The sequence below is a fragment of the Drosophila willistoni genome (genome assembly GCF_018902025.1).
Source record: "Drosophila willistoni isolate 14030-0811.24 chromosome 2L unlocalized genomic scaffold, UCI_dwil_1.1 Seg196, whole genome shotgun sequence".
Classification (NCBI taxonomy): domain Eukaryota; kingdom Metazoa; phylum Arthropoda; class Insecta; order Diptera; family Drosophilidae; genus Drosophila; species Drosophila willistoni.
The window spans coordinates 191,832-208,277 of record NW_025814048.1 but is presented as its reverse complement, the minus strand read 5'-3'; the positions used below and the strand labels follow the sequence as shown (position 1 = coordinate 208,277).

Genomic DNA, 16,446 nt, shown 5'->3' with positions numbered 1-16,446 from the left:
TGTCACTAAAAAAGTATTACAGATGTGGGACAAATATTATTATATCCTTATACGGCTAATCCATCGAAAAAGCCCATTCAAGAAAAACAGTTGTTACAAACTGTACAGATTTTGCCTTGATCTGACTGTGGTTCGCAAAGTCTGTCATTCAACAGACATCAATCACATTTTTGTTAGCCTAAGCCAAAATAATAGTCATTTTTATTCTAATTCGCATCATCATCATCAATCAAGATCATGGTTGAATGCTATTTTCTAAGAGGGTCAACGGCCTACAACAAACTCAAATGGCAATGTGTGGAGGGTTATGGGGAAAATGTCTCCCTTGTCTATGACTAGGCATTAATGCTTATGCCTTTGCTTGTCACATGGCCAAATTGAAAAATCCATTTTAATGCAAGAATTAAAGTTGTGGAAAACAGAAAATTCACTCTGTCTCGTTTGTCGCTTGTCAATTCGTGCGCCTAACCCTTTACATGTATGGCTAGAGTCATGCCACAGTCACATCACATCACATCACATCACATCACAATCACGGTAGATACAACATACACGTAATGCAAAACGCAAAAACCAAATTGTTGGGTAGGAAATGCAAATAGTATCCTTCTCTCTGGGAATATTCAGTTTTTCCTGTGGCGTGTCTCCCTCTGTCCGTGTCATTCATGTAACCTTTCAATAAGCGCATGTGTTCGTGTTGTTCCTTCATATGTGTATACGAATGAGGGTGTGTGTGGGAGAAGAAGGCAGGCTGGCAGGAGGGGCATCGTGCTCGTCGGGCTACTCTTGAATCCGATTTTAAAGTCATCATTGAGCACTTTTGACATACGAACTGTCATTTTTTTGGTTTCGACCAACTCTCCTTCACTCTATTGCCTGGTTAATATTGATAGCTTGGCAGATAGCCAACCAGCCAGTCAGACAGACAGCTAGCTAACGAGCCAGGCAGGCGGTTCGGCGGGCATGTGAAAAGGATATAAATGCAGACAGCCATGCAATATGCGCAACACTTGATCGCTTTAAATAAAATTCAACTTTTTGTTAAAGCCAAAGAGGCTTTCGGGTGAAAGATTAATTTCTTTAGACCGTTAAATTTATTGTATTTCATCTCAAATCAATTGCATTAATATCACAATGTCATTGGATATTGAATTTAATTAAAATTTCTTGTAAAAGATTCAAAAGGCTCCTCGAACGAAACAAAAACGAAATTATTATGTAGCTTATCATAATATAGGTAATAGTTTGTCTTGCGCCATAAGCGTTAAGCTTTGAGAAAATTGACTTCAAAACCTGGAGCATAAGAACAATTAAAATTCAAGGAATGATTACTTTAATGTGCTCACTAAAAGAAAAAATTTTATAAAATATTTCCATTACCTTTCATTCGTTTACTTGAAGCCAACTGGGATTATGATTAATTGTATTAATTCAAAACAAATTAGGCGAAAAAAGAGAGGTATATAAATATATATACAAATATATCTTCAAGCTATTATATATCATGTCAGCGCTTATTCAATAACAGACTTTCGCTGTAGTCCATCCTCACACAAAAAAAAAACAGAGACAGGCAATAAATGAAGGTGCCACAAAAATAAATTTGGTAAATTTTTGTTGACGCTGATGTTATTGCTGTTTTTTTTTTATTATCGCGTAGCTAAAATGACATCAGATATGGCAGGCGATACATTCCATATACATATATGTATCTAACATGTCTGTGTATATATTGTTTTGGTTGGTGGTGTTGGTCAAGGTAAAAAGTCAAATAAATGACGAAGGAAAAATTCGAGGAAAAATAAGTAATTTTTCGCAAATGTTGACACAGTAAAAAGTAAATAAGATCTAACTCAAAGAAAATCCTACGGGAATTGACGTTAGTAAAAGCAAAAGGTTATACCAAAACTCAACACAAATTTGCCTTTAAAATTTATTATGTTTTATTGTCAATACTTTAAAAATTGTTGCGCTCTGCTGGCTCTTAAAAGGACACCAAGCTAAAAAAAAGGACACGAAAACTTTCTTCAGTTCTGGCATTTGTCCCAGAGGAAAATGTTCGTAGGCGGCAAATTACACAGAGCGAAAGAAGCAAAAAGTACCAGCCAAGGGCAGGTCGAAAGTCAAAGAGGAAAGATTCAAGAACAACGTGACGTATACGTAATTTTGTGACGTTTTGTTTGCTCCACAAAACAAATCGAAGACACAAAGGCTATTTATATTGTTTCCCTTTTTCCTTTTCTGTCGCTCATTTCCCTTTCTGTCTTGCGCCCTATTTTGTCGTGTTCTTCTACTTTGTGTTTGGGTTAATAAAAATAATGACTTTGCATTTGCGCGTTGGCAAAAGATGCGAAATGATGGCCAAGTCAGCCTTGAGAGAAACTTGTCAGTCATTTTATCAACCTTAAAAACAAACTTAAACAAAATCCCAAAATGAACGGGGTGTATCTTTAAAGATTGGCCCATAACGCGGAGCACAAACTTTTCAAATGCTGGCATCCTCTTGCCTTCTGACGCTCAAGCATTTCTGGAATTTTACAGAAATTTCCAGTGAATTTTCACACGCCTCTGACAGCCAAAAGGAGGTCCTTGTTGTTGTAGCTGGTGCCACTCTTATGCTGCTGACGCTGCCGCTGCTTTTGTTGTTGATTTTCTGGTTTGTACAAATTCGCGCATAACGTTCCCATTCACGCTTGAAAAATTGTCTGACAGATCATGAACACAGCTTCGGAGGGGGATTATGAGAGCATTCCCTTTTTAAAATAAAGGTCTAGTATTAAAAGTTTTGTTTCTGAAAGATATACCCCAGATCAGATTCAGATTTAGTAAGCCAAGTTAGTTTTTGTGCTATGGTTCTTTTAAAACTTCCATTTATGGCTCTTTATTGACTCTATTATAAGAATTGCAAAATTCAGTTACAAATGAAAGGTACAAAATTTATACATTTGAATTTTCGTTAGGTTAAGTCAGTTACTGTGCTAACACAGCCTTTGTAAAGGTTTAAGTACACAATTTATGTGTAAAGACATCAAGTTTAATATATTGAATCTTTATTTTGGCGATAAAGTTGTAAGTCAATGAATAATAATGATTCCTTGGAAAACTCAAATTTTATGTCATTATGAAATGACACAGCAATTTCTTCACTTGTAAACACCGTTGCGATCTTCCTTTAACACTCCAATTTATATCTTGAGCGCAAATTGAGTCATGGCAATTTTTCATTAAGAATTTTGCTCGCCCCTCTTCAATGAAATATGTTATGTCCATGTGTGTTGAAATAGTGTGGTTGGCAGCTATGTAGTATAGTAGTTTTTGAGTACTAAGTGTTGGAAGGGTTCCAAACAAAAACCCAAGAAAAGCCCAGAAAGAGTGCAACAGATTTCGGTTTGGTTGGGTTCTTTCCTTTAAACTCAGCTCTAATTCGCAATTGAAATTCTTTGAAATAATTTATTTAGTGGATTTTTTTTTCTGTGGTATTGTTTTCAACTTGGCTAAAAGCAATTATCCATACACAGAGATTAGTCATATTTAATGAACATGCAGCGAAATCTTGCATTTGGAATACATTTTTGTACAGTAATTGCTAAATATTTGCACATTTTGTCCCATTATACAGGGTGTCTGAAATTTTGTTGTATTTCATTTATTATTAATCAGACAATTTGCATGACACATATACATAATTTTGTTGATTAAAAATTACGCCTTAAAATATGCCACGTTTTTATTGAAGGACAATGATGATGATGGTGTGCTTGAATTAGTCTAAACAGCACACCCTTTGCAAATCGAGTGCGAGTTAGGGGAGGAAAAAGAGGGACAGCAAGTAAATGAACAAATACAATAAAAGCGTACCAATTTATTTGAGTGTGTGTGTGCGCTTGTTTGTGTGAGTGTATGTAAATTAAATATATAAAAAATACCAACCAACTCCCAAAAGGCCAACGCCGCAGACAAAGGCAAAAAAAAAGAAATAAAAATAAAAACACTAGAAAAAATATTAAATCCAAATAATTTGAGTCACCACGAAGTTTAAATACTCTTGGAAGAGTATAACATTACAAGAAAACTAAATAAAAATCCTTAGAAAATCGTTGGTGTATGCATTTTACAAATCTGAAAGACGAAAGGTAAAAAAAGAAGTTGAGATAATTGGAAATCAATAAAAATTAAGATAGAGGCCAGTCGTGATAAACAAAATTGCGACAATTGAAAAGCGGAATAATTGGCATTCCGGATTCTTGAGAGTTGGAAATAATTGGAAGTTAAAAATAATTTAAAATCGGGATGATCGAGATAATAAAAACTGGAAAGTGCTCTAATCACTTATTGAACGTTATGTTAATATCAAAAATCTAATTAATCTAAGCACTTATTAATGGAGTTAAGGAACAAGTTATAATCTACTGTTATTTCACTCAAAGCTGTTCATTTTTTAAGTACCCTGTCACTAGAAAGAGCATCGCAATGAAAAAATACACAGTTTTCCGAGGCGGCGGCTGTGGCAAGCCTTTGCTGCTGCGTCAACATTGTGTGGCATACTTATAGGCGACTAGTTTCAAGTCCATAGGAATCGTAGTATCCTCGAAATATACTAAACAATGATACAAATAAAAACAAAACTTTCATTGATATTTTTTTATGGACAAAAGCTTCAAATTTCCTTTTTTTTGTCTTTTTCTGTATCTGTGTGTGTGTGTTTCGGTTGTATTATTTTATTTTGTTTCAGCTTTTTACGGCTGGCTACACTTCAGGAGATATGTATGAGAGTGTATGTGTATATGCGTGTGTGTATGATGATGATGCCATTGCCTTTGAAAAGTTGTGAGGCTGCTGCTTCTGCTGCTTTGCTGTTGCTCCTTCTGCCAACTGCGGCAGCTTACTCTCTCTCGCTCTCTTACTAATTGTTCTCTCTTTCTTTTTGGCTTCTTGCCTCCCTTCTAAATATGTTTGCACAGTGGTGCATCAAATAACGAAAACAGTGTAAAGTACTTTTCATAAAAATTTAAAGGTTAATTTAATATGTTAAAATAGGATTACATAAGTAGGTTTTCAATAAAATAGAAATTCGTTATATACTGGCTGAAATAGTTTTATAAACCTGCCCGTTTTAGTTTATTTATGCCACGCCCCCTACCTTTGAAAGCTATTGGGATAAAACTTGGTATATGAGCAATTTATAACCTGGGTGAGATGATACTTTTACCTAAGTTAAGCTAAGCTACTAACCAAACAAATAAAATATTCTTAAAGTTTAACTTCCGCTATTTTATTTTAGCTCATCACAATATTTAAACGACGGTTACAATCCGGGGAAGCAGTAGTTCCATGAAGGATAATGAAAAAATTATAATTTTCCTTAGACCCTTTAAAGAGAATCATCGTTTATATGCTAGGTAGTTATTCTCTTGTTAGGGAACACACTTTAATACGGATTATTAATTTTTTTCTTAATGTTTTAGTTAAAACTTTTCTACAACCTTTGATCCAGTATGACTTCGCTCTCTTTGCAGCCCACGCTCGCTTACTCTCTATCTCTTTCTCTGTGTTAGTTGCGTTGAGTTGAATTCTCTCTCTTTTGCTGCCTTTGGGTGTCGTTGACTGCCGGCGGACGCTGACGTAGACGTTGACGTAGCGCTGCCTCTGACTGTTGTGCTATGCTTGTGGGTCCTGCAGGATAACAAAGTCAAATCGAGTCAGAGTCAGAGTCACATTCAATTGTGTATTGTCCACTTCGGTTGGGAACCGTTCCGTTCAGTTTAGTTTTCGGTTCCGTTGCGTGTTCAGTGTTGACGCGACGCTGGCTTAAGTCAGTTGTGTGTGTAGTGTGTGAGTGCCTCAGAGAGACGGGGTTTTCTTTGAATTAGGGTAAAGCCTTAAAGTTTTTGTCGGGCTGCCTCCTCTAAGAACTGTTTGGTTGTGCGCATCAAATATTTTTTATATGAATAAAAGCATTTTTCTATACTAAATTTAAAGTAAGCAGCAACAAACAAAATATTTTGTCGAATATTTTTAAGCAACAAATAGAAAAACAATAATAAATTAAAGGTTTCTCCAAAACAATAACAACCAAAAGGTTCAAAGTTCACGAACAACAAGTGAGAGCTTATACACACGTGTAAGTGTTTGCCTGTGAGTGCGAGACATGTATGTGCATTTGTGTGTGTGAGTGATTGTGAGTATAGAATTGATTAAACAATAGTCAAACCTTTGACTGGTTACCTAGGCCAACAGAAAAAAAAAGAGTTCGAGAGAGATAGACACGAAATTAAATTGTATTAAAAATGGGTTGCAATACCAGTCAAGAGCTCAAGACCAAGGATGGCTCTGCATTGGACGCAGTCAGTAATGGCGGTGGAGCCGACGTAGAGCCCAGTGCCCCACAATTGGAGCAAAGTGAACTCAATGAATTGTCAAATAAATCATCAGCTACGACAACTGCGAATCATCATCATGCCAAAACGAATTCCCTTATATCGAATGGAGAAGCAGCCAAAACAAAAAGTGGAGGAGTTGGATCAGTAGGAGGAGAAGGAGGTGGAGCAACAAATGGTCTTTGTGATAAGGCTGAGATAACAGAACTCAATGATGAAGAGGATGAAGGTAACTTGCATATATCAGAACATGATGATTTACCCTCATTCTCACGTTTTCGCACATTTTGTCAGTTTAAGTTTGTGTGTGTGCGTGTGTGTGTGTGTTGAAGTGTGAAAGAAGTCCTTTATGTGTATGCCTTATTCGCACTTTTTCCTTCTTTTTTTTTGGATTGTTTAATGGTCTCGCAAATATATATTGTTTCATTTTCTCTCGCCGCCTCCCACTCCATATATGTCCTTTCTCTCTGTTTAGTTATAAGCACATTTTTATTATATGACCACAAGCAAACAACACAATTTGTGCAGATTCTTAACATAGTTAAGTAGCTGCCCTAAGGTAAATGGAATAAATGGCAACGGAAATGGCTTTTTCGACTTCATTCACAAAAAAAAAATATTCTGCCTAATGGATATGTGTCCTGTTAAGACCTACTGCTCCTAATAAGGCCATGAATACTACTAATACAAGAAAGACCTTTATTTTGTAACCTCACGATTGTCTTTAGCTAAATATTTATGTCATTTGGGTGGACCACTATAGAAAAATATGACTTAACCTTAGCGTAATGGGCGACTATTATTATTCATACGACATGTTGTCTGCAAATAATGCCACTCGACACACCATCATAGCACGCTGTTTCAATATTCAAAGTTAAACGCATGCTTTAAGAGCTTACAAAATTTAGTTAATTACTTTAGTGGGCAACAGCTGGGCGTGTATTTTGATGCAGTTTCATCTAAGTTTTAAATACATTTCATTATATAATTTGTCCCAAAAATAATTATTAACATTATATAATTTGTCCGAAAAATAAATAGTGACATAAAAAAAAAAATTTAATGTGTACAAATTTTATTTATAAACTTTCATTATTATTTTTCAAAATTGTTCTATTCATTTAAGCAAAGAAAATGCCTGAAAATGTAGGGGACAAAATTATTGACTGATTCATTTAAAAAAAAAAAATTATTATTCTATCAGTTATTTTAACTGTTATATGTACATACATATCACTGTTAAATGTTTTTATCGTGGACTTCAATTTAAATGCTTCTTTCTCATTTTATTATATGTACAATTCTCGTAATCCAATTTGTATATTATATAATTTCTATATATATCACTATATATATCACTTTTTTTTAATTTTATAACTTTATCACTCTTAAAATATTTTTAAATATTTTTATAAAAAAAATTGCCCAAAGGCTAATCAATATTTTGGTTGGAAAAACAATTCTTTTTACCAAATGCTGTATAAGTAGTATGAGCTTTAACTTTTTGGAACTACATATCGTATGAGTAACAAATTTCTAATAGTATGAAATTATTTTAACTTTACTTTGTGTATCAGCAATTTCAATTGCCATTTTCCAATTTCCGGCAAATGCCAAAATCTTGTAGTTCAAAAAATACCACTACAGTTTTAATTGATATATAAATTTCTTATTCTTTGTTTTTACAACTTAATGTAGCACCCTAAAAAATAAAAAATTTGTTGCTATTTTAGGTTCGGAAAAGTTGATATAAATGTTTTCTGCTTGAGGTCAAAGTTGAACGCAAAACCACGAAATAATTTTTTATATTATTTCTCTTTGAGACAAAGTTTTGCAGTTTGTTTGCCCAGGCAAATAATAAAATCCCAACGAAAAGAAAAAAAAGCGACAAAGAAAGAGAAATTGGCTTGGGCTAGGGCGGTGGGGTGGCGGAGGAATGGAAACTGTAAGCCACATCATGACTCATAAATTAACAAAACGTGTTCTCCCTAAAGGCAGGTGCAGCATTTTCTGTTTCACCAGCTTCCCATACCTATGCCCCATTCCAGGGACGGAACCAGGAGGGTGTCCAGGGTGTCCGAAGTTTTAAACTTCACAGTCCATTTAGGACACGGTGTTTTGCAAAACTTTAGTACATGTCCAATTTTTATTTTGTTTAGTACCCATTTCTCGATTGAAGCCCCCGGAATTTTTTTCTAAGTCCGTCCCTGCCCCATTCCCTTAACAACTTTCCTTGCGACTGAATTTCCAACCTAAAAGCGATTCCCCAAGGTATGTGAACTGCGCTGATAAATTGCACAGGCGACACTTTATCAGCAAAATAAAAACGGAAGGAAAATAACGGAAGGGGGTAATAGGGATGCGATGTGTGTTTGTGCGGGAATGAATAAGTTAATGTCACAAATTATGATTATTGCTAAGCAATTTCTGTTTCATTTTAATTTGAACACATATATAATCTGAATTTATGCAAGACGGCGCGCTGCGGCGCTTTGCTTTAGTTGGAAAAATGAAACGACGCAACTGCGAATTTTTTGGTGGAAAAACAAAAAAAAAAACAAGGAAGAGCGTGTGCGCGGAGCCCAATTAGCACTTGATGAATGCTTTCTTTTTCCGTTTAATTTTAATGATGTGCAGGTGGATAAAAGGAAACCTTTACCTAATTGGAGCAAACAAAAAGAATTTAATTTTAATCATAAAAAACATTTTCAAACAAACTTCTTTGTGTTCTAAGCTGGTATCAAACATTAAGACTACTCAGTACAATTTTAAAATACTCTGCTTTAACGTGATCTACAAAAAAAATCAGGCACAATATTTTGGAGAAAGTACTAAAAAATCTCAAACAGCATTTTTACAAAATTGAGCTTAGTTGACACAGATATTTTTAGAGTAAACTGAAGTAAGTCGTATCGCCGACTCATGTGTATCATGCACCAGTGAAACAAATATTTAAAATTTATAATAACAAATGCATACATGTATTTGTATTGGCAAAAATTTGTAAAAGGCCTAATCACTTTACATACTACGCGAGTCTATAAACCTAATTTGGTGGCTTTATCTTTTATAGTCTCCGATATATACCTAAATATCGGAACTATGACCATGGCAAGATCGACTCGGCGAAAAGCGTCTAGCTCTAACTTTTTTTCACTTTGAATGTGCACGAACGTCTGTAGCTACACCGTGAAAATGCCGATATCTAAAAATGAAAAAATATGTTTCAAGTATATAAACTTAAATAGACTTCTAACTAATTTGCGTGAAAAGTATGTCTAACCAAGGGTGACCTGGTCTCTACTTACTAGCACGCCGAGCTGCTTGTATTCCGAACTCGGTTACTTGTGCATCTGAAGATCCCGTTGTTTGTATAGTTCTTAGATCCTTATTAAAGTTAAAGAATAATTCATTTTATTTGTGGGACTCGATGTGGTAGTTTGAACTATAATATTTTGGTGACCTTAATCTCTTGTTCACAGTTTGAAAGTTAAATTTTTGGCACATCCGAAGTGATATTACCAATCTTCAAATGCCAATCTAAACCTCCATTTTTATTTATTTAAAATACTTTTTTTCTACATTTAACTTTTTATTACAAATTTATCCGGTTAGTTAAGGAAGATACGTATCCAAGTTGTATGTTTGTCATAACAGCATTTGAGTGTGGCATTAATTTTATATGACAAACACGTAGACACATAGACTTTGAGTGTGTGCGTGTGTCACCCTCTGTCTGTGTGGGCCTTTGAGTTCCTCAAAATAAATTGAATATTCTGTGTCACTTCGTCTGGCTTTTTGAGATAATTAAGAAATGATGATGATAACTCATCACATAAACCATAGAACGAATACAAAGGACACACACCAACAGAAATATATACATATGTATGTATATACATATGTAAACCATGCATATGTCTTGCGACTACGCCTTGAAAAATTACCTTACAAATTAGCCATATCTTTAATGAATCTAAACAAAAATATGCAAAAATTCCTACATAAAATCCTGGGCAAAAAAACATTCATAGTTGAAGATGATAAGTAAATCAATGAACCAAGGGAGGTGTGGGGCAAATGAGCAATGCAGATAGGCAATTAAGACTTGAATATAAGAAATTAGGGGATAAAGGCTATGGAAGGTGTTCTCCGGGTGAACATTTTGGCAGACTGAGCTTGATATTAATTTCAAATTGAATTCAGTTTCATTTGGTTATATATTTTTCATAATTTGTAATCAATTTTACACTTAGTACGTGAGGCTTGTTCCCTTTTGCATATAATTTTATCTTCGTTTTTTTGTTCTTGTTGGTCTGGTGTTTCCTGTTAATTGTCCATTGCTAATGTTGTCTTAATTGAGTGCAAATAAGGTGTTTTACTTTGACAGGCATTCAATTAATTGAACTAATGATTTCCTACAACTTTACTACCGCATTTTATGGTATAATGTTTAGTTTGCTTTTGAGGTGTGGCCAATCTAGCTCGCCAATCTTATATTTTGGCCTTTTATGGTTGGTGAAATCATCAAGTAGTTAGTGTTCTTAACGAAAGAAGATAATCATTTTGAAAGCAATAGTGTTTACAATGAATTGAGGACTTCTAAGATATTAAATGCGAGATTTTTAATACAAAAAATTTTTAACAAGTTTTTAATGAAAGCCAATTTTTACTAACTTAAAGTTAGCAAATCCTTTGGTATTGAATTTACATACAGAATATTCACACCTTCTCCTTAAAATAACTTTAATAAAAAAAGGGGTAAAAAAGGTTAAATATTTTTGAAATATTTGTATAAATACATACATAATACGTCGTCCCGCCGACTTCTGTATGCCACGCACCAAACAAAAAAATTTTTTAATTTCGAAGACCAAATGTACATATGTATGTTTTATTTCAGGATTATATCGTACATATGTACTTATATGGTTACAAAATTTGTAATACAAATCATTTTAAACAAATTGTTATAAATTTTTGCTGCCGAGTTTCATGAAAATTTAGCTTTAAGTCAAACACACTACCCTGAGAAAAAAATTTTAAACTTGAGACATATTCATGTTTTATGGTGCAGATTCGCTTTGCTTACATTTTCAATTACATGCCACAGAAGGGAAACCAATACCTTAAAAAACATACATTTTTTACAAGGAACATTAAAATTCAAATTTAGGAGCAGCAACAGTCGCAGCAGTTCTGCCAAAACGTTCACAGCTCATTTGGTTGTCGTATCAATAACACGTATACGCCTTGGTGAACCCTCCCATTTATTTTAATTTGGCTGACTGACGAAACATCCAAGTAGAATGAAATGGTTTGGCTTAAAAATACTTTTTTGGCCTTGCCCAAAAAAAAAAGGAAAAAAATTATGAAAATAGGCTAGTGCTGGGAAATTGAGATTGAAGAGATGAGGACGTAGGGTGTTGGTTGGTTTTTTTGGGCTTGGTCAGTTGTGTTTATTCATTTGGGAATGAACTATTGTGTTTGGCATATTTACACGAAAGAAATGCATAAAAGTTGTACTCATTTTTATTGTTGTTGCTGTTGTAGCTGTCCGAAATGCGTGCCCAAATGTTATTTGATTATTTAACCAACAACAATTCCAGCCATCCGAAAAGAGAGACTAGCGGCGCCTAAGCGATATAATATGATAAAATTTCGCATTAAAATGGCCCACACGAGCATTTTGTCGTCGTCGTCGGTCCAAAATGGAAATGATAAATTTTGACAGTTGTTCGCTGGGTTTGAGTCTTGAAGAGTTGGAGTTGGGGAAGGCTCAGTTCAGTATACCCTTCCAAAAGGCTATATTAACTTTTGTCTAAAGTGTTCAACGCATTGAAGGCAGCATCTCCAAGCAAGTAGAGTATATATATTCTTAATCAGCAGTAGTAACTTTTTTCAATAATTATCATAAAAATTAATATTTGTTAGTTTTGTATCCCTGTTAATAATGTGTGGGGCAAACATAACTGTAAAAATTTAATCAAGATCGGACTATGTCATATATCTTTTATAAGGGAGTTCGGTCGAAAACAGTAACATTTATTAATAACTTTCTTACTTTTCACACGAATGCCCTAAAATTTTTCGATGAAACAGTTTTTTAACAAGGATTACACACCGTAATTACTTTTGCGGCTGTTAAGTACAACATAGGTCTCTAACTAAATCTCTTTCAAACATAGATAGTACGAATGTTCTCAAAATGCTTGTTTTGTACAAGCAAAATCAAGCTGTTATAGTCTTTAGGAAAATCAGTTTTATTTGAATTAAACAGGCGGCAATGGCTAGATTTTTTTGGAGTAATTATAAACTTCCCAAATTAATCGAACCTTTGATTTCTAATTATGTCCGATTTTTTTCTAATGTATTGTCATTAGTAAGTCCTTTTACATTATGTTTATATTTCAGAAAAATTACATCAAAAAGACTTCATGTATTTGTCTACCTTAATTTTATATGTGATTACAATATATTCATTTTGACCAAAATTGGCTCCTGATTATTGACTGGACAGAAAAGATCTCATTAAAATTTGTTAAGATAGAGAATTAAATAAAAATTCAATTTAAGTGTAACTATACATAACTTCTGTTAATATAAAACAATTGCTTATATTCATGTTCTTTTCTGTCTCTTGCTTTTTTTTGCTTATCTCTCTGTATACACTTTTTCAGCTTGTCACGACGACTTCCGCTTTTCCTCTTGACTAAATTCTTTTCAATAACAAATTTCTTTCACTACTAGGCTTATTCCTCTGAACTTAGGTTCTTCCTTATTTCTCGCATTATGAATTTATTATACCATGGCAATTGATATGGGGTACACCAACATAATTTATGACATCTATCAAGCACAACAATACTAGTCAAACACATACAGACACCCACAAACGTGTTCACATCAACACAAATACGCTCACTTGGATACATTTGCTGTCTTTTCTTTCGTTTCGCATTTGTCACTGGTAAAATATATGCACAATATATTCGCATGATATCTCTTTTTGGGTATTAATCTAAATGAATCCCTTCCTTTTTTACCAGCTGTGAATACAATTATTCACAGTCAATACTGTGATTATTTATTACAGTTATGGACATAAAATATAGAAATAGAAATAGAATTGGTTTAATTTTTACAATTTGAAACTTTTATTAAATTTTCTTATGGACGAGTTTTAATTTGAATGTCCCAAAGATTATTTAAAGAATGTGTGATTTGTTGTAGACCATGGACTATACTCTCCTCGGATAACTTTTTGTAGCTTAAATCCATACTAACAAATATAAATAAAAAGAAAATAACTTCGGCTATACCCTTGCAGTCTTTGGGAATAATATTTTTTTACATATTTAAAATTCTTTTGCAACTCAATTCATCAATACACAAACAAAACATTATTACTCATTTTACTACAATATTTTTCTTCTTCTTTTCTCATTCTCTAAGCAAAGCCATACGCATAGTGTTTATGTAGCGTTGCGTCTGTGTGTGTCTGCTGGTCTGTACATTTCGACCAATGACGTAGTAGGCAGCGCTTAAGCAGAACCGATTTGTATTGACTGTAACTTGTGTTCTATTTATCCGATCGGATTGCAATTTTGGGATCTGATATTGTATATCCAATACTATCACATTAGTGAATTTCATAGATACTCCAACTGCTTTAGCTACTTTTCGTATATAACTATATCCTATATGTCTCCAGGCGTAGGTTAAAGCGTCTGCATCCTTTGGACAGACGACCAACACCGATTGCTCGATAACATTAAATCATTTTATAAAGTTCAAATTCGTTGTAAAAGCTGTCTGAAGCTGAGACAACACAAATAAAATTCCAGATATGTGTAGACTTCTTTTGTATCGCATATGCTATGATGAGGCATGTAAAACAATTTAATAAACATACATTTGGTCTTCGAAATTTGAAATATTTGTTCACTTGGTGCATGGTATACCAAAGACGGCGACACGACTTACTTACTTAATTTTTGTTTTATAACGGCAAAAAGATCTTATTAAACATGACGATAGATTTTGTTTAGAAAGATTCAAGGGTATCAGTTAGTTTAATAGGCAAAATTATTGATAGGATTCGTGCTATTGATGCTCGGATACTGTTCAATGAGTCAAAATATACTAATCTATGTATATACATTCCGCACAAATACGAAAAATAAAAAGAAAGCCTAAGAACAGCAAAGTGAAACAAACAAGAACAAACTAAATTGCTTATAATATAAATATAATTTCTATATATTTCAAAGATCTTAAGGAAAACACTTTAATTTAAATAGATTCATGGAGATACCTATTTGTAACTTAAGCGTTTGGATAGGTTAACCTATTGGCCCGAAGTGTATTTTGTAGGTGACCATCTGCTCAACCTCTTACTTTCTTAATTTTCACTTATTACTTAATTATTTCTGTGTGTTCCCGTTTTGTTTTTGGGTAAGTTAACAAACTTTTCGGTTCCACTTGACAAATCGGGCCGAGTCAAATCTATTTTACCAAAAATAGAATTCCATTTTGACAATAATTTTGTGGCACGACAAAACAGGACATATTATAAATATTCGTCTATCTAGGCGTAGCCTACTTTTGGGCGATTCTAGATATGGGCGGGGGCTTCAGTTTTATATTCTTTGCCCTACGCACACAAACACATAAATAGACAAAAGCCGATTTTCCCGGGGGAAACTGGTATGGAGCCATTGTGTGTCTTATCGCCTTAGAAGAAGCTAATAATTATGATTATTTTCGAAAATTTAATTAAAAAATTTTGTGTACTTTGGAACTGTTTGGTTTAGATCTGAGGAAGGTCGCAGGAAATATTAAGTATACGCTATATTAGTAGCTGTTGCTTCCGTTTTTATGCCAATAACGAGCAAAAAAAAAAGCGTACACCAAGGCAAAATACTTTATGGTGGGGTATCCTAGCCCCCTCTTGGCATTCAACGTTCGCTTGACAACAAACAAAGCGGAAATTGATTGTATTATATCCAGTATTAAAAACAACAAACAGTAACAGTAACAGCCCAGCAGCAGCGCCAACATAAAATGTAAAACACCATTCAATGCGAGAGCGTGGTAGCATTATGTATTGCGACGCCATGACAATAAACTTGGCGCCACTTCTCGCCTTTATGCATATCCTCATATATATGACAATGAATTGGCCATATACGTTTCGCCCAGAACGCAAATTGGTTTCTATACTTAACCATTATAATGGGTAATATTATAGTCTTCGATTGGTTGGTTTCACTTGCCTTGTTAGCGTGACGAATACGGGATGGATGTGAGGGCTTCTTTGCCGACACCCTCCTTTTGTTGTCCTCTCTTGCTATATGTGTTTCACTTTGTTTGTGCATAACATTCTTCATGCAATTAACTTGATTATGTTTTTCTGTGTGTGTATGTATGTGTATGTGTGTCAGGAAATTTGGCAATAATTGGGCCCACCCCAGATAAACAAAACGCAAAAAAAAGACGAAAAAACACGTAACTGATTAAAAGTTTAGCAAGTCAAGCGAACTGCCGTTGAGGCAGGCAGACTAACCGACAGGGCACAGTGGGCTCAATAGGACTTTAATTAGATGAGTATATATAATTTAAAGGATGTGCACTTTTATAGGAAAAGAATAATAGTTTCCATTTCTTGTGGAAAACCAAAATAAAAAGACAGTATTTCAAATAATAACTACCACAATATAGTAATTGCTTTATCTTTAAACGTCCTATCAAAAAATAAACTTACTAAAACAAGAACAGAATTCAAATCACGACTATTGGTTTAAGATTTAAAGTGAATTAATTAAATAAAATATTAGTATAATGCTTTGAATTATTTCATTACTTAAATAACTTAAAACAAATGGAAATACTTGTAGAAAGTGAAACCTCCAAATATGGATTAGGGGAATAAAGCACACCGGGGCAAAATGTTTAAATGCAAAAACTAAGAAAATGACTATTACCAAAATCTAATCGGCAATAAAACAATTTTACTACATTATAATTGGTTAACGATATACAGTCTCTACATGAACAAATTTTC

General features: G+C 33.9%; 1 protein-coding gene across 1 annotated transcript in view; it reads left to right on the top strand.

Annotated features, from left to right (window-relative positions):
- Positions 1-6,069: 6,069 nt before the first annotated feature.
- The window catches only part of LOC6639761, a 47,414-nt gene continuing 37,037 nt past the window's right edge, over positions 6,070-16,446 (top strand). The window contains exon 1 of the mRNA XM_023181915.2: positions 6,070-6,606. Coding sequence (XP_023037683.1) covers positions 6,288-6,606 — 319 coding nt within the window. The 5' untranslated portion in view covers positions 6,070-6,287. The remainder of the gene's footprint in view (positions 6,607-16,446) is intronic.